Source organism: Pundamilia nyererei, unplaced genomic scaffold, assembly GCF_000239375.1.
Source record: "Pundamilia nyererei isolate P.nyererei 1_Seehausen unplaced genomic scaffold, PunNye1.0 scaffold00125, whole genome shotgun sequence".
Taxonomy (NCBI): Eukaryota; Metazoa; Chordata; class Actinopteri; order Cichliformes; family Cichlidae; genus Pundamilia; species Pundamilia nyererei.
Genome location: NW_005187526.1, coordinates 1,735,922 through 1,757,281, shown reverse-complemented (window position 1 = coordinate 1,757,281; position 21,360 = coordinate 1,735,922). Strand labels below are relative to the sequence as shown.

Genomic DNA, 21,360 nt, shown 5'->3' with positions numbered 1-21,360 from the left:
AAAGCACACAACCCGACTGCTTGTACAAAAACAACACACCTGGACTAACTTGGACTGACGGGCCGTCATGGTGTTTTTATTGTCTTTATATTGTTCAAGACTCTAAATTTCTGTGAAGTTCCAATGTACCTAACTTTGCTTCTTTTGTGCTGCTAAGATGTGTCAAGACTCTCTCTGCAGAGCTTGTTTCCTGCAGGAAATGCTGTGAGCTTTTATCTATTCTTATAAACAATATGAAGCACATGGAGCATAATCAGCTCCAGCTCGGTAACATCTGCCAGGCTCTGAACTCATTTTCTGTCTGTGAATACACATACATCAACACTCGGAGAGTTTAATATCCACTCCTGCTGTATCATTTAAATATAGAAACATTGTCTTTCCACGGAAGAATGACAGCAACAAATTGTTGTGTAACGAAAACTGGGGAGCCAAGGTGGTTTTTATTCAGTACATTCCCACTGATATAATGAATAATGATCTGGCAACAACAGAAAACCGACACTTAAATATTTTTTTGATTAAATAACAATTTAGAATGGCAAGAGAAAAGCATTGTTTGCTATCACATCCATCAAACAGTGACCAGTAAAGTGGTCTGCTGACTGAAGAGAACTGATTAATGTTTGCCTTGTAGTGTCTCGGGACATAAATTATGGAACAAAGAGGAAACGTAAGGGTCTACTGTCTGCAGCGACTAGACAGGATGAAAAAGCATTAGGGCAGGCTGTGATACGTACCAGGATGTGAACCAGCAGCAGGTCTTTGGTGTTGGCACACTTTGCATAAAGCAGGTTCTCCACGCAGAGTTCTGCGGGATCAGGTATGAATCCACAGCAGTACCTGTCCAGCCGGTCGTTTACCTGCAAAACAAAGAACATGCAATGATAATAATTGACCTAGAGGTTACTAACTGACCTCTGCTGCAGAGCCTTGATCTGTAAATTAGCAGAAAGTTAGCAATGCAAGATTTCTCAAACTGCTGTTATGCGGACATGCATCGGCAGAAAGTTTTCAGGGGCATTTGTTTGCCTGTCTGTTTGTCTATTAACATGTTTGTGCAAAAGCTACCAGGCTGCACTTTGTGATACTCAGTAGAAAGGTCGAGTGTATGCAAAGGAAGCACGTCTCTAAAATAGTTGCTCCAAGAGTGCCCCTCAGACTTAGTGCTGCAATAATGAAGCTTGGCTAAGACAGAAATACAAACAGTCGCACTAATATAGTTTTTTAGGATGAAAACTATATAGAATAATATTTAATATTTAAACATATTAAATATTGCAGTGATTCAAGACAAGTGATTTGTAGTTCAGGAATTAATACAAGGGCACTGTGTAATACATGCAAATTTCCACTTTGATCTTTTAATTGTAATTTATCAAATAAAATATGATTTAAACAAATACATATTTTTTTATGACACAGTAAATTAACACTGAGTGGAGGCTTTAGCTGTAGAATTATCAATATCAGATTTAATGTAACACAATTGAATGATTATTAATTGATAGTGAATAAAACTCTGCTAACAGTTATTTACTGGTTACAAACAATTGAAATTATAATGTTTACTAATTTGTTAAGAATTCTTTTTCAGTTCAATTTAGTTACAGCACCGGTAACAACAACACCTTTTTAGGTCACTTTATACTGTAAGATATAGACCCTATGAGCAACATCTAGCAATGGTAGGGAGGAAGTAACCAGTAATAAAACCAAACCAGTACTAAAATCTTTATTAAAAGCCCAAAGCATTTGGTACCAGTGTTGGTCAAGTTACTTGAAAAAAGTAATCAGTAACTAATTACTGATTACTTCCCCAAAAAAGTAATCCTGTTACTTTACTGATTACTTATTTTCAAAAGTAATTAATTACTTAGTTACTTAGTTACTTTTTAAAAACACGATTTACAACCTGAAGAGGTGATAAAGCAATAGATCTTTCAGCCCAATTCTACTTTTTCTGCATAATCCATCATACAAAATGTAATCAAATTGAAAAGTCTCTTTTTAAAACTTGTTTTATTAGTTTTAATCTTTTAACTTTATGCATCAAGCAAAAATTTAATTATATGCAACATTCTCTGTTTAATATTCAAACCTATTTTCTGCACATTCCAGCACATAAAATATTTTTTTTGTGTGTTTACACTCAGTCTTTCAAATAGATGCAAGTAAAACACAGCAGAAAATAAATAAAATCAAAGACTAGCGGTCCTTTTGCTCTATTTTCACCTGTAAAGCAGGAGTAGAGTACGCGGAGGTTTACCCTGGTGCAGGTGTGCTGCAGCGGTCAGTGGAAGAATCCGCGAGTTTCTCTGTGAGTTTCCCATTACATCGTTGCGCACTCGGTGCTTGCTTGGAAGTGTAGGGGTTTTTTCGCTGTAAAAAGAAGTTTTCTTCCCACGCACCATGCTAATGGACGCTAATGTTTTTGTCACTTTTTATGGAATCAAACTCAAAGTAAGGTCAGTACTTCCACGCTTTAAACGCTGCACACTCATACTCTCTCCCGCACTCGATATATGATCCATTGTTGATCTGCACACAGCTGTTGTGACGAACGTCGCACTCGCTTACGTCATTGTCATGAGACATTCTCGCAAAATAAATCACAGTTTTAGTAACGCAGTAACGCAGCGTTCCTACGGGAAAGTAACGGTAATCTAATTACCGTTTTTGCAATAGTAATCCCTTACTTTACTCGTTACTTGAAAAAAGTAATCGGATTACAGTAACGCGTTACTGCCCATCTCTGTTTGGTACTATGAGTACTATGGAGTAGATCTCTAAACAGTATGAGAGCAAAAAAAAAAAAGTTCAAATAACGCATATAAAAGAAGAATCTCTGACTTCATTCTGCTCTCCTTATAGTCTGTTATTTTACATCTTACTGTTTTTGGCCAAATGATTTGGAATAAAGATCAATGCTTACAAAGGAAAAGACATGGAGCTTTGGGTTAGTCCTGCTTGCTCATCACCCCAGCCACTTATCTGCTTCTGGCTGCTGGCCTGACAGATAATCTCATGGAGTTAAAAAAAATAGACTCACATTTAGTATCTGTGTTCAAAACAAGAGAAGCACTGATTAGGGCTAAAAGTGAAATTCATAGCTTTGGTTATGAGACATGAATATTCTACACCGCATACTCAGTGATCGCTGCCAAAAAATATGCAAACACATTTGGTGTTATGAACAACTCAGACTATGCCTGATATTTGGGAAATGTCCAACCTAATGTGACAGCTGTTTAAGTGAATTTCAATTCTACTGACATACCAGGCTAGTGCCTGAAATCAAGAGTTTGGTATTATACTTCTGTTATGTTGACTTCAGACAATGGATTTAACACAACTGAAAAAGAATAGTTGCAGATAACGTCATGTTACATGTATACAGGACAGGACTGCACTCCAAACAAGCACGTCTGTGCACAGTTGTATATAAGATATAGTCATTGAAACCATACATATTGAAAAATGAAAGCATGTACAAGTGCGACTGCAGATGAATTAATAGAAATATAATGTTCTAGTGAAACGAGAGAATGTGGTTTCATATATTTTGAAGTTCATTCTATTTCTATGCAGCAAAGTATTTGAACACAGCTTTTACATTTCAGTGTGAAAAAACGGTGCAACTACTGTGAGAACTGCCTGTGACCTGATATTCTAAGTCCTATATTTAACTCAAATAGCTGAGGTAACTGGGCAATTTACTCAAGTGATCATGGAACTTTCCATGGAACAAAAGGTTCTCTTGGCTATTTTTTACCTGCTGCCAAGTCTCTTTTACTTCCTGTAATCTAAGCCTAGCAAGATCAGGGATGACATCCTTCATGAAATTTTAAATAATGTGGACTTTAACGCCTTTTAATCTTGGCCAGATAAGTGCTTTAGAGTGTGTTTCTCATTTACACATTCAAACACACCAGTAGCTGTGGAGCTCCCTTCCACAGTGGCTGCTATCAGTTGCAACCTTGGGGGATTCAGTGTCTTTACTAAGAACATCTGACCACGCAGAGAGATTAAGGACTGAACCTCCAACCCCACTACATAGTTGTGGTCAGTAGTTTACATCCACTCATCATGGGCATGAATGTTACTGCAATTTTGGGCTTTTATTTCTTTCTTTGAACTTCTCTTTTTCCAGGATGGAATGATTGTACAGTATAATCCACAGAGGGTCAAAAGTTAGTTTTAAATCTGTTTCATGGCATTAATGTGATATAAAGTACTAGATAAGAGACATATGTACCTAAGGTCTCAATCCCACGGACACAGAGATAAGTCAGGGCAGGGCCTCCTGGCAACCTCTTGTTGGTAGGGAAAAATGTATTTTTTCCAGTGTGTTGGCAAGTAGCTGCTGGCTGTACACAGGTGAAATCAGTCATAAAGAGGGTGCCACATCTCCTTGTGTTTGCTTCAATTGCTAGCAGATTGCTGTGGTTGCAATTAGTATGGAAGACAATCACTAGCTAACTAAAGGGCAAAAAGTGTGATGAAAAAACCTGAAACAGATATTACTTGCCTACTTGCCTTACCGAATTTCCCAGAGGAACCCACCTGAGGGATTAATAAAGTTTTACCTTATCTTATCTTATCTTTCAGTGTGAAAGTTATGCGTTAGTGCTGAAACCAACTTCTTTCAAAAGGCGCCGCAATAACAAGCAACCACTTGCCAACTGGTAGTGGGGTGGTTACCAGTTGGCAAGTGGTTGCCAACTGGTAGCAACCACTTGCTCCAATGAGCGGTTTAGGCTCCAGGTCATTGGAGCTTAAACCAATCCATGCAGTATCCATGCAATAAATCTACATTTTTCAGATTTCAAAAATGAGAACCTGTAGTCAACTCTCCCATTCTGCAGCTGGTAAAATGATTAACAATATGAGAGAAAGCTCAGTGTAAGAGTGTAATTTACTCCCTGGTGTTGAAGGCAGAGACTGACAGAGTGAGAAACAAACAGATACAACCTTGATGAGATCTGCCTTCAGGTCAACTGCAAGGGTTTGTGTGTATATGTAGTAAGGAAGGTTTGTGTACGTGTTCAAGGGTGTATGACTCACATGACCCTATTGCCCTCAAGTCAACAGTAGGTGAGAATGTGTGAGAGGTGATTGTGTGTTTTGTTGTGTACTAAAGATGCACCTCTGCTGTTTCTTCTCACTTGTGTGCTTCTTTGAGGAGACTTCTCACCCCGTTGCCACATTTCACTCCCACACTGGAATATAGTGATTTTGAGCACAGTCCAGCAGCTTTGTGGAGACTAAGCCAATATTGACTTACACTGCCACTGAACACCAGCAAGCCTCAGAGTGAGACAGCTTTCTGCGGTCAGAGTCAACACAATATTAAAGTGGAACAAATTGTAAAGTGCATCTGGGGAGTATGATTTACTCAAATCTATTTTTCCACTGCGTGTGTCCATTTGGAACAGAGTGATACACTGCATTATCACGTGTTCAGCAACCTATTTAACATGGCAATCAGACCTTATTTTCCATTTATCCCCATTAACACTTTCCCCTGGTGCCATGTCTATCTTCTTTCTTCTTTCAACTTTTCAGCGTTCAGTCTCAGTGTGGGCAGCGTGTACTGCTCCTTACTTTTTTCACTCTAATGAAATCAGACTTTGTGTAGGTGTTGCTCTTTCCCCTGCTTTCAATCCACTTATTATGGTTTCACAACTCCAACTACATATTAATACTAAGCAGACTTCATAATTCTGTGCATATTCTATCCTGTCTTCCTTCCCTCACCTCAGCCGGTCGCAGCAGATGGCCCCGCCCCTCCCTGAGCCTGGTTCTGCCGGAGGTTTCTTCCTGTTAAAAGGGAGTTTTTCCTTCCCACTGTTGCCAAAGTGCTTGCTCATAGGGGTCATATGGCTGTTGGGTTTTTCTCTGCATGTATTATTGCAGGGTCTACCTTGCAATATAAAGCACCTTGAGGTGACTGTTGTTGTGATTTGGCGCTATATAAATAAAATTGAATTGAATATGGTCAAAACACTAAGAAACCGAATCTCATGGAAGTCCATCTAATAGTTTTTCAGATAGGCTGGATGGCAAAAATATGAATGCTAAATTATCAGGAGAGCACTTAGCATTTTTTGCACACAATCAAAATGTTTCAAAGCAGAATCCCAGGGAGCAGACTGCTTTTCAAAAATAATTTCAATATATGTATTTCTTCTATGCTATTTACTATTTGGCACCCTGTGGAGATACAATGTACAAGCATAACATTAAAACCATCTTCCTAAGATTGTCTAGGTTCGCCTCATATATAATGAAAAGAGGTCTGTCCAGGAATAACAGTTTTTTTTTTTAGTGGTCCGTTTGCAGGGTGCAGCCATTGTGGTTGTGTCAAGGCAAGGGTGTTTTCTATTTTTTTGTTGCCATGTTTTTTTTTTGGAGTTGATAATGGTGGGTTTCACCAGCTCATCTTCACCCCTGCGGTGGTCATCAGGCTTCCCTGTTAGTGGCTTCTGCTCTTAAGCTCTGTTCAGTGTTAATAGTCTCTCACTTTGTGCGAGCTTGAGTCTAACCAGCTAACCAGCTGTGAGATAAACTCCAGCTCCACAGTTCTTGTACTGCAGCTGTTGACAGCTGGAGGGCCACTCTAACTGGAACCTGCAACAGGTGGAGAACTGTTTCATGCACCATTATGCCAAGATCACAAGTGCTGCAGTCAAGAGGGACTACAGCCAACTGCTGCTCCAGATGGTGGACTTCATCCACAGGCTGAGTCTTACTAGAGAGAAATCTTGATTATATTGCTCAGTAATGTATTTGTAACAAAGTACTTTGCAAATAAAGTATATGCAGAGGAGGAAAATTAGCACTAAGATTATTTTAAAGCCAGCTTTCTGCCTATTACATGCTCAACTGCTATGAAACTTATCGAGCACATTTGCAACGCAACGCAGTGCATTGGGGTCATTGTAGTAAAAAATGGATGAGGAAATCTATGCGCATGAATTACCATATCATTTGTTCTTAAAATGACTGCACAGGTTTATAATTGCTAATTGAAAAAAAGGCTATGCATAATGCTGTTACATGCATCATCAGTCACTCAGAGCAGAGAACAGATTAGACACCATGAAAGTTATATTGGATTGTAAATAACAAATTCAAATTTGATAGAGTGAAGGACAGGAAATGCATTTTGAATAACTAGTTGTAGCTTAAGAATCAAAGGGGAACCTAGTGTGATAAAAGTTGCATCAAGATTTCCAGACTGGGGAATGAGTAGTCTGAAGGTTTGGATTGAAAAAGAAAATGTCTCAAGGTGGGTATTACTTTTTTCTGCATTACTCATCATGGGGTAGGAGTATAAGCAGAGCTACATCGCTCTCCTGGTAGCCCTCAGTAGACGCATAGCCTCTCCAACATGTCCTGGGTCTGTCACAGGGTCTCTTCTCAGTTGGTCGACCTGAAAAACTTCACCTGGAAGGCATTTGTACCCACCTGTTAAAGAGCTATTGCTGTTATGGCCTAAAAACTAAAAGAGACCATTATTCTTAAATGTGTTCATTATCTCTTGCATGGGGTTATTATGATTTCTTCGTTTACACTTATTAAATACTGTCTATTAGATTTTTGAGGGTGTTGTCAAACCCCCGTTTAGCCCATTTAAATCAAATTCTGGTCTTCACCCCTTGCTGTGATTAATATGTGCGGGTGTGAACACAGTAATTACACTTGGGTGCAGACCAAAACAAACGCACCAAGACCCCCGGGAGGAGGTGCTGTAAGCTCCAAACAAACTCCAGATCGGTTTGTTTCTGTTGTGAACATTATCCGACCTCAATTTGAACAAACTACCAGACACATCTGGCCATTGAGCGGACTGAACATTTTTGGTTCACTCGGAGTTTATGTGAAAACAAACTCTGTGTGAAAACAAGTTACAAACAAGCTGACAAGTTTACAAACTCATCAACTGATTCGGACTCGAGTAAATGAACTACAGGTACCAAAATACCATATGAACGATATACAAATAATATATGTAAGTGTCCTATAACATTATCTGAGTCATACCAATAACACTACAATAAAAACACTGTGAAGTTTATACATCACCAGAGGTGGGAAGTACACATACCTTGAATATTTATTTTTTTTGACTTTTTTCTACACTATCTTTATACTTTCTACTCTTAACAAGTAACCATGGGCGACCATGGCTCAGGGGGTTGGGAAGCACATCTGTAACCGGAAGGTCGCCGGTTCGATCCCCGGGCTCTCTTAGTCGTTGTGTCCTTGGGCAAGACTCTTTACCCTACCGCCTACTGGTGATGGCCAGAGGGGCCGATGGCGCGATATGGCAGCCTCGCTTCTGTCAGTCTGCCCCAGGGCAGCTGTGGCTACAACCGTAGCTGCCTCCACCAGTGTGTGAATGAATAGTGGCATTGTAAAGCGCTTTGGGTGCCTTGAAAAGCGCTATATAAATCCAATCCATTATTATTATAACATTTTAAAAACAGACTTGTTCAGTATATTTAGGGAGAGTTATTATTTCAGAGATGAATAAGATGAAAGCCGCAAAACCATATAATATTTTTTTTAAATTGGCACGACACTGGAATGAGTGCAAATGTTCGTAAGTTATGGTAAGTAAGGTAAGTTAGCATCTAGCTAGCACTACAGAAAAGGAGCAAGCATAAAGGCAGTAACTGAAAATTTAAAGTTTAGATCTAAGTCGTCAATTGGTAAATCAGATATTGGATCTCTATATGATGTGAAGTTTTTTTCATATTGCAAAATGTCTCCTTCTGTTGGAGGAAAATACTCTGCAGTTCAGTGCTGGTGAACAGGTTAGATTGCTGTACTGAGACAAATTTGCACCTCACAATAATTAATAAAAAAGGCTAGAACACACTGGTGTTACTTCACTCTTAAGGTCTTCCATAAGCCACCTCTCTCCTTGAGGTGCATTTACGGAATCAAAGCCCTTTAAAGGTGGTGGAGAGGGGACAACCCCTTTTTTGGAAGTGGTGAAAGCTTACGCTGGTGCTGAAGATTCACACAATTTTCTTTAGTGCCAGCTTGAGGAGAACTCAACATTTCCACAAACTGAATAGACAGACAACCCAAAATTTTAACCTCATGTCATTAAAATCTATGTTCACATTTTAATAAATCTCAGAAAATAAGAAAATCACCAAGCTGTTTATCTTCAGCAAGGACTATTTGGCTCTGCTCTCTGGGTATCAGACTTGAGTGACTGGCTTCAGGCTGGTTTGATCACACTGTGAAACGATTTCAGAATATAATTCGAGCCCATCAGAAACATGCTGAGCGTGCTAAGCTTTGGTCGATTTCTTTCCTTGCAGCTATAGCACAAACAGCTAGGTAGCAGTCTGAAACAGTGTACCTTTCATTTTTTAAATCTACACTCAAATTGTTACCTTAGCCTCAGTTCCCTTATCCTACCCAGGGTGTTCTTCACTGCCATTGTATGTGTGTGAGAATATGTGTCCTTCACACTATTCTTCCTGCGCTTTTGGTGTTTGGTTCCCTGCTATCAGAGTCAAGGGAGGTGTTAAGGGAGAAGGTAGAAACAAGTGTTCAGAGGCGCCCTCATCGGCTCTCAGCAAATCAATAGGAGGCTATTAGAGCTTGGCCCTATTACAGGGATTGACATCTAGAGGGGGAGAGAGCAGCCTCATGGGTTATTCATATTCCATCCCACACACACACTGTAGATGGGTGTTAGATACACATTCCATCTGAGAGTGTGGACAGAACAAAGCAGGTCCAAATGACTATTGGACGTTGTAAAATTAGCGGCAGGGTGCAGTCGCCACAGTGCAAGCAGCGCATGTCGCGACAAGCCTGACACCGAGAAGGTGACATGAAAAGAACTGAACGTAATTATTCAGTACTGTGTTAAATATTCAGTGTGAAGACGCTCTGTATACAAAGAGTTCATCTATAGCTGGGTTTGACGTGAACGGTCTACCTTTTCTTTCTTTTTCTTCTCTGTCGTGATTCCTTTTTTAAGTGGGAGATTAAAACTGTCACTGTTCTAATTTTCCTTATATGTTGAGTTTCTTGCATCAGGTTGGTGTTATATAAGCTGTAGCTTCAACTTACACCCTCTTGGTTATTTTCTGTTTTTTTCTAATTTTTAAAAAAAATTTCTGCTGATATAAATGTGGGGGTTTGTGGGGCTAGGTTAATTGATTAATCCAAATTGCCCATAGGTGTGAATGCGGGAGTGAATGTGAGCGCGAATGGTTGTCTGTCTCTGTGTGTTAGCAACCTGTCCAGGGTGTACCCTGCCTCTTGCCCTATGACAGCTGGGATAGGCTCCAGCGCCCCTGAAAAGGATGAGCGGAAGCGAATGGATGGATGGATGATATAAATGACCCAAATAAAAGTAAATGCTCAACATTTTACTACAGTAACGTAGCACCCTCCATTTGTTATGAATAGATGAACAGGTGCACACCATCTTTCCCATTGTGTCATTTGCATATATATTTTTATTCATTTGTATTTGAGTGCCATGTCCCTCTTCTATAATGTCTCTGAATTCAGTCGTGTGACCCTATGCACTGTATGAAGATACCATATGTGATATGTAGTAGTAAACAGCCAGTTAATTTCAGTGAGCTTTGAAAGATGGAGACAAGAAGTAGAAAACAATGTCGAACTAGAGAACTGTTTGCAAATGTTGTGGGTTTAGTCCCACTGATAACTGATAACATGAGCATCGCCTCTAGTTAAAGAGAGTAACCCTTTGCTGCTGCAGTGGACTCAGTAATGTCATCAAGTCGTCCTGTAGGAATCTGTGGAATAAGGTTAGGGTTCCCTACATAATACTTACTTAAACAATACGTTAGACTAATCAACTGGTCTAGTACAAAGAAACCAAAGTAGCTAGTATCCTAATGCTTTTATTAGCCCAGAAGGGTGGACAGCTGTCAAGACAACATGGACTACAGGCATCCAAATGAGTGTTTCTAGTTTGTAGTGAGGGAAGCAAAGTTAAATCAGACATTAACTTGTTTGTTTGTTCACATTCATTGCATGAGTGCCTTCCATCACCAGCTGCTCTGCACCTTTCTGTTCTTTTTCTTTTCGTTTTTACAAACGCTGCGATACACCTCAGTGAAAAATGTCAAGGTATGAAAAAACAGAGGTATCTAATATTACCTCGCCTAACTGGGGGTTTAATAATTTACTGTGTAGTACATCTGTGAGCTGGTTTTCAGAACTGCTAGAGGAATAATTACAACTTAAAATCACCCCCTGTTCTTCAACAGATGTCATGTTCAGTTAATCCTGTCCACAGAACGTTATGTTTGATATATTTCTCTCTCCTGCATTCTAGCAAATAAAATCGTGCAGGTTTAATTCTAAGAAGTTCCTGTTTATACCCGTTTATGCACAGACAACTGTCAGCTAATGATGACGCTAGAAAAGAAGTAAAAAATATAAGGATTCTTAGGCAAATCCGACAGCTGTGGTTTGCAGATGTATGCTGTTTTGTTTCTTCTGCGTAATGTGCATGTTTATTATTTCCCATCATACATGAAACCACAGGAAATATTTTGTCCCTGTCTGTATTAGGCAAACAGTTTAGTTTCTTTTCTACCCATTAGTGTTGCGTTCTTGTATTGCTTCTGCTTGGAGGACATAACATAAGACAAAACTTATAATATTGATACTAATCATTATTAAAAATTACTGTGGGATTAGATACTCATTTGTAACAGTACTGATGGCAACAGAATCATCTTTGCCTACTCCGGTTGACACACAGCCCCTCCCCTCAAGTATTGAACACTTATCATAAATGTTAGCCTCACTGTGCGCGTCAGCGTTAGCCACCCAACTATTAGCATTTACACAACAGTCACAAGGTACTGAAGAGTCGTGTCAGCTAGCTCATCCTGCAAAGGATGAGTAGTTGAAAATAACTTTATCAAATAGCATTCTTTTCATGTCACCTTCTCGGTGCTGTGTCTTATCATAAGCTAAAGGCTATGGCTCATAATAAAACAATAACATTATGGTTGGCATGAGGCAGCAAATCTTATCAGTCCTGCAACTAAAACGCTGTGAAAAAGCAACAGAAAATTCAGAATTTCTTGGATATGAACTTGTCGTGTATGTATACTGAAAGCGCTTCTGCAGAAAATCTCTCCTCAAAAAACACACTGTGAAAAAATTAAGTCAGCATCAAATGATGATGAGCTATTCCTGATGTTTCTAAACAAGAAAAGAAAGAAATGGAGATTCTGGGTTCATCCAGTTCTCACGAGCAACCAGCAGCAGGGAGAGTTTCATGGTTTGATCCAGGAGTTGAAGCTGTGTCACGACCACTTTTGTACATATTTCAGGATGCCAGCTGGCAGTTTGAGCTCTTGTTGACAGAGTTGGGACCAACTCTGTCAAGGATCCGACTGACCTGGAGCAGCATCAAGCTGTGTGTTTGAGTTAAAATAGTATAACTTATCGTCCAGCGAAACTAGGGCTCTAGTCTGAAGCTGAGAAAAGTCTAACATCAACTAGAGAGAAACAGCGGCTGCCTATCTTACCAACTCTGTTTGATCAGCAAAGTATGGAGCCAGTCACCAGAAGCACAGCACCCAATGTTCCCTCTAAGCTCCGCGCGTGCGCAATTGCGCACTGCTGGCACGGTCTCTGCGCACAGAAAATCTGCATTGTGCACAAAAAAAAAACTAACCTGAATTAAAATTAAAATTAAAACTTTAACAATTCTGTTTTGCAGTGTTAGTCAGTGAGTGACTGGCTGCTCCCGTATGTGTTTAGAATGATGCCACCTTATCCCAAAGTCCATCCAATGATGCGATTCACATTCGTATATACGCAGCTAATCAACGTCGTTGACAGGCTATGACAGCGTGGCTGATGTGGAGTGAAGCCATGTTAATGACAACGTGTACAATCATTGGAGATGTGAGCAGGACAGACGGAACAAGTGTGGACTTCACACCAGTTTTTAAATTGTGTTGATTGGCCACGTAAAACCAGAGTTATGATAAAAATATCTGCAATGTTTGGTTTTCTTCCTGAATACTATCGTTGTTCATATTTACTGCGGGAAGAAACGGTAAAAACTGCGTTTTATAAGGAAAACGCTCGAAAGCGCTCTCCGCCTGTGAGCAAAACCAAAACCAAAAAAACCCAGCCTTTCCTATTGGTCGAAAAATGTACCATGTCGACCAATCAAAAAATGATATGACAACATGGCCAACATGACCAATTGTTTAGGAAGGGGGAACTTTTAGGAGTGACGGCGGTGTTTTGAGATGTGAGAGATTTGCGACGTTTAGCGCAAATCTTGTGTAGTTAGTGTGTAGTGTAGTTTTGTTGTGTGTGAGAACAATGAGGCGACTGCTGAATGTTACAGGTGTTACAGGAGTGATACCTCTCCTGCTGTCAGGCCTGCAGGTATCAGGCTGATGTTCTCCTTTATCTCATAGTGGACAGAAATTTTTTTTTTGGAGTGGCACAAATAATTTGTGTGGCATCAAATTTGATGCAGAACAGCTGATTGTTCTGTAAATAGTTTGAAATGTTTATTTAAAAAAACGCCTTTGCTGCATTTTTAGGTAAACAGCTGCAAAAAACTTTGTTTGCATAACATAATTGTTTGTATTTTTTTGTATTTGTAACGGTATTTAAAATACAAATTGAAAATTCTAGTAACAACCATAGATCCCACCGCCCTTTGGGAAAAATACCTTTGAAAACACTAACCGGGAAATTTGTTACTTGCGTCGCTAACACAATATCTAAAAAGCCACTCACATGGCAGGAAATCAATCAATTTAGGCATGTAAGTATGGTCAAGACTAAGTATCAGAATGCGGAAGAAAAGTGATTTAGTGACTTTGAATGTGGCATGGGTGTTCTGAGTATATCAGGAACTGCTGGTCCTCCCAGATTTTCCAGTATAATCGTCTCTATGATTTACAGAGAATAGACTGAAAAAGAGATTTTCCAAATCTGCAGCAAGTGTGTGATGCTGTTCATGTCTGTAAGGACCAAAATCTCTGACGAGTGTTTCCAACACTTTGTCAAATCTGTGCTATGAAGAATTAAGACGGTTCTCAATGCAAAACTGGGTCCAACCCAGCACTAGCAAGATGCACACTTAACTGGCTAGTGAGTCTGGACAACTGTATTGCTAGCAGATGTCTTCATTAAGTGAACATAAGTAAGGTCAGTGTCAGTATGTGTAGGTGTTTTTGAATGTATGATCCTTAACTCCACCACCACAGTCTAAAAATCTTGGCACACAAACTGCAAATCCGACTCCAGCCTAGAACAATTACCCAGATTTCACATTTATTGTCACTCTGAGCACCATCAAAGCTGTCAAAAGCATGCTTTTTTTTCTTTAATTTAGTAGAAACATAATTTTCTCTGGATAATCTCAAGCGTATTTCCAGTGGTGTAAACAGGATTACTGTGGGCAGCTCTAATCTAAGGAGCCAGGCTTTATTTGCAGTCGTTGCTTTGAAGTGTGTGTGTAAACATACCAAGATATGGCCAACTGAATCCCACCTTCTTAATCAAACAGTAAACAAACAGAAATGTAGCCAGTAACTTGTAAATGTATACTGCAAGTCACCAATGCACCAGTACTGTATCTGTAGTCACGAGACATTTTCTTAAGCTCTTAAAGTAAAAAATTTCATTTGGTTCTGTGTTGTGAAAAGAGAGCTGAAAATGTCACACATTATCTATATAAACATTTATTGTTAGCCGTTACGAACCATTAATCACATTCTGTAAACCAGTATGGCTAAGATTAGCAAACAGCAATAGCTCTCGTTCCTTGCAGGTTCACAGGTCCACATGCACCTGCAGCACTTAAACATTTAGCTGACTAGCATGCCCTTGACTCAATGAACAAAACACTTTCAATTGAAACAACAGGTACAATACACTGAACCTTTATTTAATGTCTAATGTCACCAGCAGGCAAACTTACTGGCTTATCAAACTGTTTGTTTTAAGAGCCAGATGGCAGTTGAGAATAATGAGGGGATAAATGTTACATTTATCTTTACTGTCAGTGTTGCAGCCTCATTAAAAAAAGGCCTGTTGAGTTCCAAGACAGCCACTGATAAAAGGCTCCTCTCGACCCAATTGAAATGTGTGTTCAATCCCTGGCACATTCAAAGTGTCCTTGGGCAAGGCACTGAAACCCAAAATGCTCCAGACGCAGCTGTCATAGTGTCTCTGTGCGCGGTAGGTAGAAAATGCTTAAAGGCACAGAATAAAGGACAGTGTGTTTGAGTCAGTCGATTTACCGTGTTCATTTTGGCTCCAAGTTCAAACATAAGAGGATGTTTGAAGGTAAACTCGTCTGTTTCAAACTCAGTGTTCACTAGTGATTTTTATGGAACAGGTTCAATAACATCAGTGTGACTGACCTATTGTTTTGAGCTGTTATTTCTTCTCTAGTTTATAGTTTTGACTTGGTAGAAGTAAAAATGTCAATTTTTACTTGAGAGGTTTTTTTTTTCCAAGTCTCACTCCTGTGACAGAAATAAGAGCTGAAAGTCTTTCAGCAAGGTGATAGGGCCCCAGTATCATGTGACCTCAACAAATGATGGACAGACCGAGTACACTGTCACCTTATGTTCATTAGGGTTGTGAGAATTAACTGATAGAGCATAGTATTTAATTTTTAGTATTTTAGTATGTTTTGCATGTACCGATACAGGGACACTAAATATCGAGATAATGTTAGGCGAGCAAACTTACTATAAATCAGCTCAACCAAAAAACCACCCGACACACTTAGCTTGACAAAGTCCCATTTAGCACGAGGGAACTGGAAGCAACTGGGTGCCAGCTGGTTGTATTCTGGTTATACTCCTAAAGAACAGGAAGGTCACTGAGTGCAAATGTAATAATTAATTGTGAATTTCTGTCTATGGAGATTTTTGACAGTTCATCACAGTTAATTGCTGTATTATCAGAAACAGACTGCACGTAATTGCTAACCTGACCCCATTCGGTCACAAACTGATAACACACTATCTCCAAATGATGGCAGGGTTTAGTAACAGTGTTGGTTACTAAGAAAAACCGGAGTAAGATAACCTAGTATACCTCTGATGCAACATTGTTTTTTGGTTTTGTTGCAAATTTGTGACGACATCATTGTGATATTCCTCACTATCCAATCTGCAGCAAAATGTATCACAATGAAAGCCAGAAACCAAACAGCGAAAAAGGATAAAGAACCAAGCAGAAACAAACAGCAGTGAGGACACTTCCACTGCCACCAAAATCACCCAAATCACCAGAGTACAAACATCACAACACAGAGTCCACATGGCCACAGAAACCTGAAGTGACCGCAACCAACTGTGGAGACCAAGCAGCAGTAGAGACAGGAAGGATGCTGGAAGGTCTCCTTGTCATATTACAGCTGTGGCAGGCAGGATTAGGACCCAAACATAAGGTCGAACTGAAAAAGACAGTTTTATTTGCTGTGACAAAAACTCGGAACATTACAACAGAGAAAAACAAAACCGACACTGGAAACTAGGAAACTAGAAAAACACAGCACCAGAAGATCTCAGGCAAGACAGAGAAAAATGACAGCAATGAGGGAGTACGACGCGACAACGCACAGAGGAAAACACAGGACTAATGAGACATAACGAGACGAGGAGGAAGCAAAACTGAATACACCGAACAGAGGACAAGGAACTATCAAAATAAAAAAGGAAACATAAGACTTTTACAAAGACGCAGACTTGACACTGTGACATGGAGACACGATGACTAGGGGAACAGAGGGAACATGAAACATGGAGACAAGAGGAACTAACCGTGGAACACAGGGAAGGCAGAAAACTAGAGACTAGAAACTACGCATATAACACACAGAGACAAATAGGGAAAACATGAATAACACTAAATCAAAGAATATTAATCCAGGACCTGAAACACAAATACTGGGGCACAGACGTGATTTACAGTTGAAAAAAGTATTGTGAGTGAAGTGATAATGTCATGATTCCTACCTCTAATGTTTGTTATCATTCACAGTGACGGTGTGCTGATCACGGGCTGCATTACCAACTTACCACGAAAGGCATTTGACCAAATCAAGCAAAAAAATATCTCAGCTTTTCTAACTGCATAAATATCCAGATATTTGCAAACATTTGCAAACTGGCACAGGAATTAGTCTCTGAGTTTTGAATTTGGATTTTCCTGCTACTCTAAACTCCCCTAAAAACATAAAGAGAAAAAACTTGGCATGAAACACAACTAATGCCTCTAATCCATAGAGCCACATGTGCAGTGCTGCATGGACATAAAAATGTTTCACCACTTTATTTCTGCAAATGAGGAAATGGCAGATTCACATTCTGCTTAATTTAAGCTAATGGTAACTGTACACTTATGCTTTATGGTAAAATGTAAGAAAAATGAACCTTAAACTTATATGGTGCTGGTTGCCTCAGCAACAGCACAGTAAATTGAAATTCACTAGCTGGGCCGACGTTCTCATTTTAGGTTAGTAGTTAAAGGTGAATGCTTGGACATGAATTGAGCTGCGGTTGGGGAAAGGGCTGGAAGGGGACTGGCGACGGCTCCCAGGCCTGGCAGATCCCCATGTACTAAATAGGAGTGAAGAAGTTAAAGAATTGAGAACAAGGAGAGAGGGAGGGTGGGGCACGTAAACGAGAATGAACAGCTTGCAGAACTGGGTGAACCTATATAGATGACAACCGGAAGGAGGGTGTTTGGAGGCGTGGTCCCACTCCTGAAATTCCCATACATAATCTCCAATAAATGCCTATTTCTAACTGCAAATGTAAAAGCAGTAAAAGATCCTTTTATTTTTGTAGCTGAAACAGTACAATCATGAACATTGTTGCTGTTTTCTTATTCATTCTTATTAACATTGTATTTCTGTTTCTCCTATATGATTTTCAAATCTAAAGCCTTGTCATCGCCTTTTTATGGAAAACTCAAATTACAAGCTAAAAATATAACATAAATTACAAAATTACACATTTCAAATGTATGTTTTTTTTCTTCGTTAATTAAAGAAATTAAGCATCAGATAAAGAGAGGGGGCAACCATCCCACAGGGTAATAGTGGAATAGAGAGAATAGGGCTGTGAGGAAAGCCTCTTCCCACACACTACGGGTAATCAGATAAGTTACGCATGTCTCCAGCATTTTCACTCAGTTCTGAAGGACATTTACTCATCACTCTTCATGATACACAGTTCTGTGAGTCAGTGAGGAAGATGTAGGGAACATTGAGCTCAGACCATAGACGCTCTATCCAGGACTCTCAGACTGCCGTGTTTCCTTCATACTGTCTCTGTTCAAAGTGAGTAATTTCAGGATGCTGGAGACTTGTGGCCAAATTACATGAAAAGATCCTAATCGATCGTGGCCCCCGGACTACCCTCACAGCTCAGTGATGTTCCTGGGGGGATTCATTGCAGCTTACTGCTTTTACTTATTGCATTTGTACCTCTGAATCCTTTAGTGCTTCCATTTGATTTGGTTTCTCATCAGTGCACTAATAAATGTTGTAAATATCCACACTGAATGACTCCCAATCATTAGTGTAGTATTCCCATATACTACAAAGTAACTACCTATCATTGTCAAGTTTCCGCTCTGTACTCGCAGGCTGTCGTTTAGCACAGAAACAGCAGCTCTGACAGGATCATTAGCAGCTAACACTTTTTAAACGAGCTCCACTAAAATTGCAAACCCAAAGACACAGACCCTGAGAACCAAAAGTGCACATACTAATATACACACCGGGAGCTATATTGGATTTTTAATTGAACCGATGGTACTGGATCTATACTCACAGACACAGGCACACGCTTTTTGCACACACAAGCAGAAATCCAAAGAAACACTTCTGGTGTGTAGGTATTGCTCATTAAGTTAATCCACGATGTAAAAAAAAAATCAGCCTGTCAGCTCTGGTATGCTGCAGAACACACTCAAACTAACAAAAGAGTTAAAAGATAGAATGAATGAGACTGAGCAATTAATCACATCATATACTCACAATTATTAATTAAGGGATGATTTCACTCACACATCAGATCTTGAAAGAAATATTAAATTATAACATCTTTACTGGCGTATTAATGCTCAGTGGAAACCAAAACCACCCACCCTGTGAGGGCTGGATTCAAAGTCACACCAAAAATCAGTTGAATCTAGAATTTTAAATAAAATGCGTTATAATGTGTTATCACTGCTGTTGTATTTGTTTCATTTTGTTCATGTTTCCATTTGCAAAGATGTCCGTCATTGTTTTCTCACAGGGGAAGCACTAACGGGTGCTGGAAATGTCTCCAGTGATAAATCCAGGAAAACTGCAGTATTTCTCATCTCCAGAGCTTAAGCGTACTGGCAGTGACATGCACATAAATTCCATCTGCACAGTTTGCTACTCGTTACTTATACGATGTTCAGCCTGTCGCTAAAAGAGATGCACTGCTTTTATTTATTTATTTTTTAACCAGAAACACTCAATTTTATTTCAGCTCCTTCATCAAAGTATTAAAAGTAACTCGAGGTGCTTCATACAACATGCCAACAGTCTGGTGATTCTTAACTTGGCAATTACTGCACTGCTACAAATTATAGTGAGTCACTAACACAAAATGTACTTTCAAAAATTACCGTACATATGGTACATTGTATGTCAAATATATTGGCTCCTGTGAATTCTTACTGCAAGCAGTGACATTACACAACAGATTCTTTCTATCATAATATAAACACCACACATTTGTGAGTTTTCTCTGGGGAAAAACTTGCCAACCTGACTGTGTTATTTGCTGTTAAGAAAAAAAACTGGAATAGATATAAAAGGAAAACATAGTTAAACATCTGCTGCATTAGGAAGAGAAGGAGGCTATTGTGTTTGCGGGAACATGGATGCAGTGCTTGGATCATAAAAAAGCTTAAATGCATCTGCCTCTGATGACCTTGCTGGCAAAGACATGCATGTGTGGTGTTTAAACGCTTGTATGAATTTAATACTAATGCTCAGGTTTCCTCCCACATTTGAAAGACTGTAGTCTTATTAGATCATCTTACTCCACTAAAAAAAGCTCACCGTCTGTTAAATCCAATGCATTAATCCACGTTTTTCTTCTCTGTCAAAAACTACATTACCCAAAATTCAACATGCTACACGTTATTCGTCATGTTAGTCCAATTTATAAAAGTGGAGATAAACATCTGCTTTCCACACACTGTCCATATAGAAGCTAATTTCTCTGCTCTCCAAGTTCTTAAAGAAAAAAGTCAGAAACATAGCTTTTAAAGTACTGATTGTTTCTTTTAAAATCTAATAAACTCAGTGAGTAGCTGTATGGATTTCAACTCAGTAGTGGTGATGCCTTCCAGAAGATAAAAGAAATGCAGGGGGTGGGAACTTTGTCACAATTTGTCACAGCAGATTACTGAAAAAAAATGAGATGAACAGACATTAAATGCACTTGATCAGCAAAGTGTAAAAACACATTAATCTTCAGGGAGCCCACTCTATCCAGTGAGGAAGCTTAAACCACTGAGAATCAATTTAACCTGCGTTGGTGCAGATGAACATGACAAATGGAGCACTGGAAGAGAAATCCCCAAACCAGGGGTTTCCACAGACCAACTAAGTTATCCTCTCCAAAACCCTCTGCTAAATGGATTTTTCTTTAGGTTTGGTTTTTGATAACATCCTGTAACTAGTCCAGCTCCTCCAGGATGACAAATAAAGGAGAAAATAGTACCAACCCCCAAGCATAACATGAGGTTTGTGTCCCTGTTAGTCGCACAAGAAACCCAAAACTTTCCTTAAGTGATCAAATAAAAACCTTGGTCAGTTAAAACTAGGATCTCTGAAAATGGCCCGTGATGTCATCTACACATGAAAAAAACCCACGCACAAAGAGTACTTGCTGAGAAACAGCAATTTATATTAGATTAGCAAAGGTGCACACAGTGGGTCATAGAACTGAGCGCTATCCCAGGGGCGTAATGGATAAATCCTAATCAGAGTGATGCTCTTCTTATTGTCTGCATAAAGGACTGCTGACAAAAGCTGGAACTAGTCTAGCAATTCATCTCAGGTGTGAGTCACCACAGTGCACAGCATAACTCAGTGACTTGAACGGAGGAAGGGAGAGGAGAATTAGGCATCACACTTAGAATAAAAAGGGAATGAGAAATAAAGGCAACTATTTCAGGAAATCTCTCATACTCTGTTGGTTACTGTCTGGCTGAGGATGAAACTCTACCCCTGACACACACACACACACACACACACACACACACACACACACACACACACAC

At 39.5% G+C, this 21,360-nt stretch overlaps 1 protein-coding gene across 1 annotated transcript in view; it reads right to left on the bottom strand.

The window, feature by feature from the left end:
• The window catches only part of gask1a (golgi associated kinase 1A), a 74,962-nt gene that overhangs the window by 11,323 nt on the left and 42,279 nt on the right, over positions 1-21,360 (bottom strand). The window contains exon 4 of the mRNA XM_005742960.1: positions 741-863. Coding sequence (XP_005743017.1) covers positions 741-863 — 123 coding nt within the window. The remainder of the gene's footprint in view (positions 1-740; positions 864-21,360) is intronic.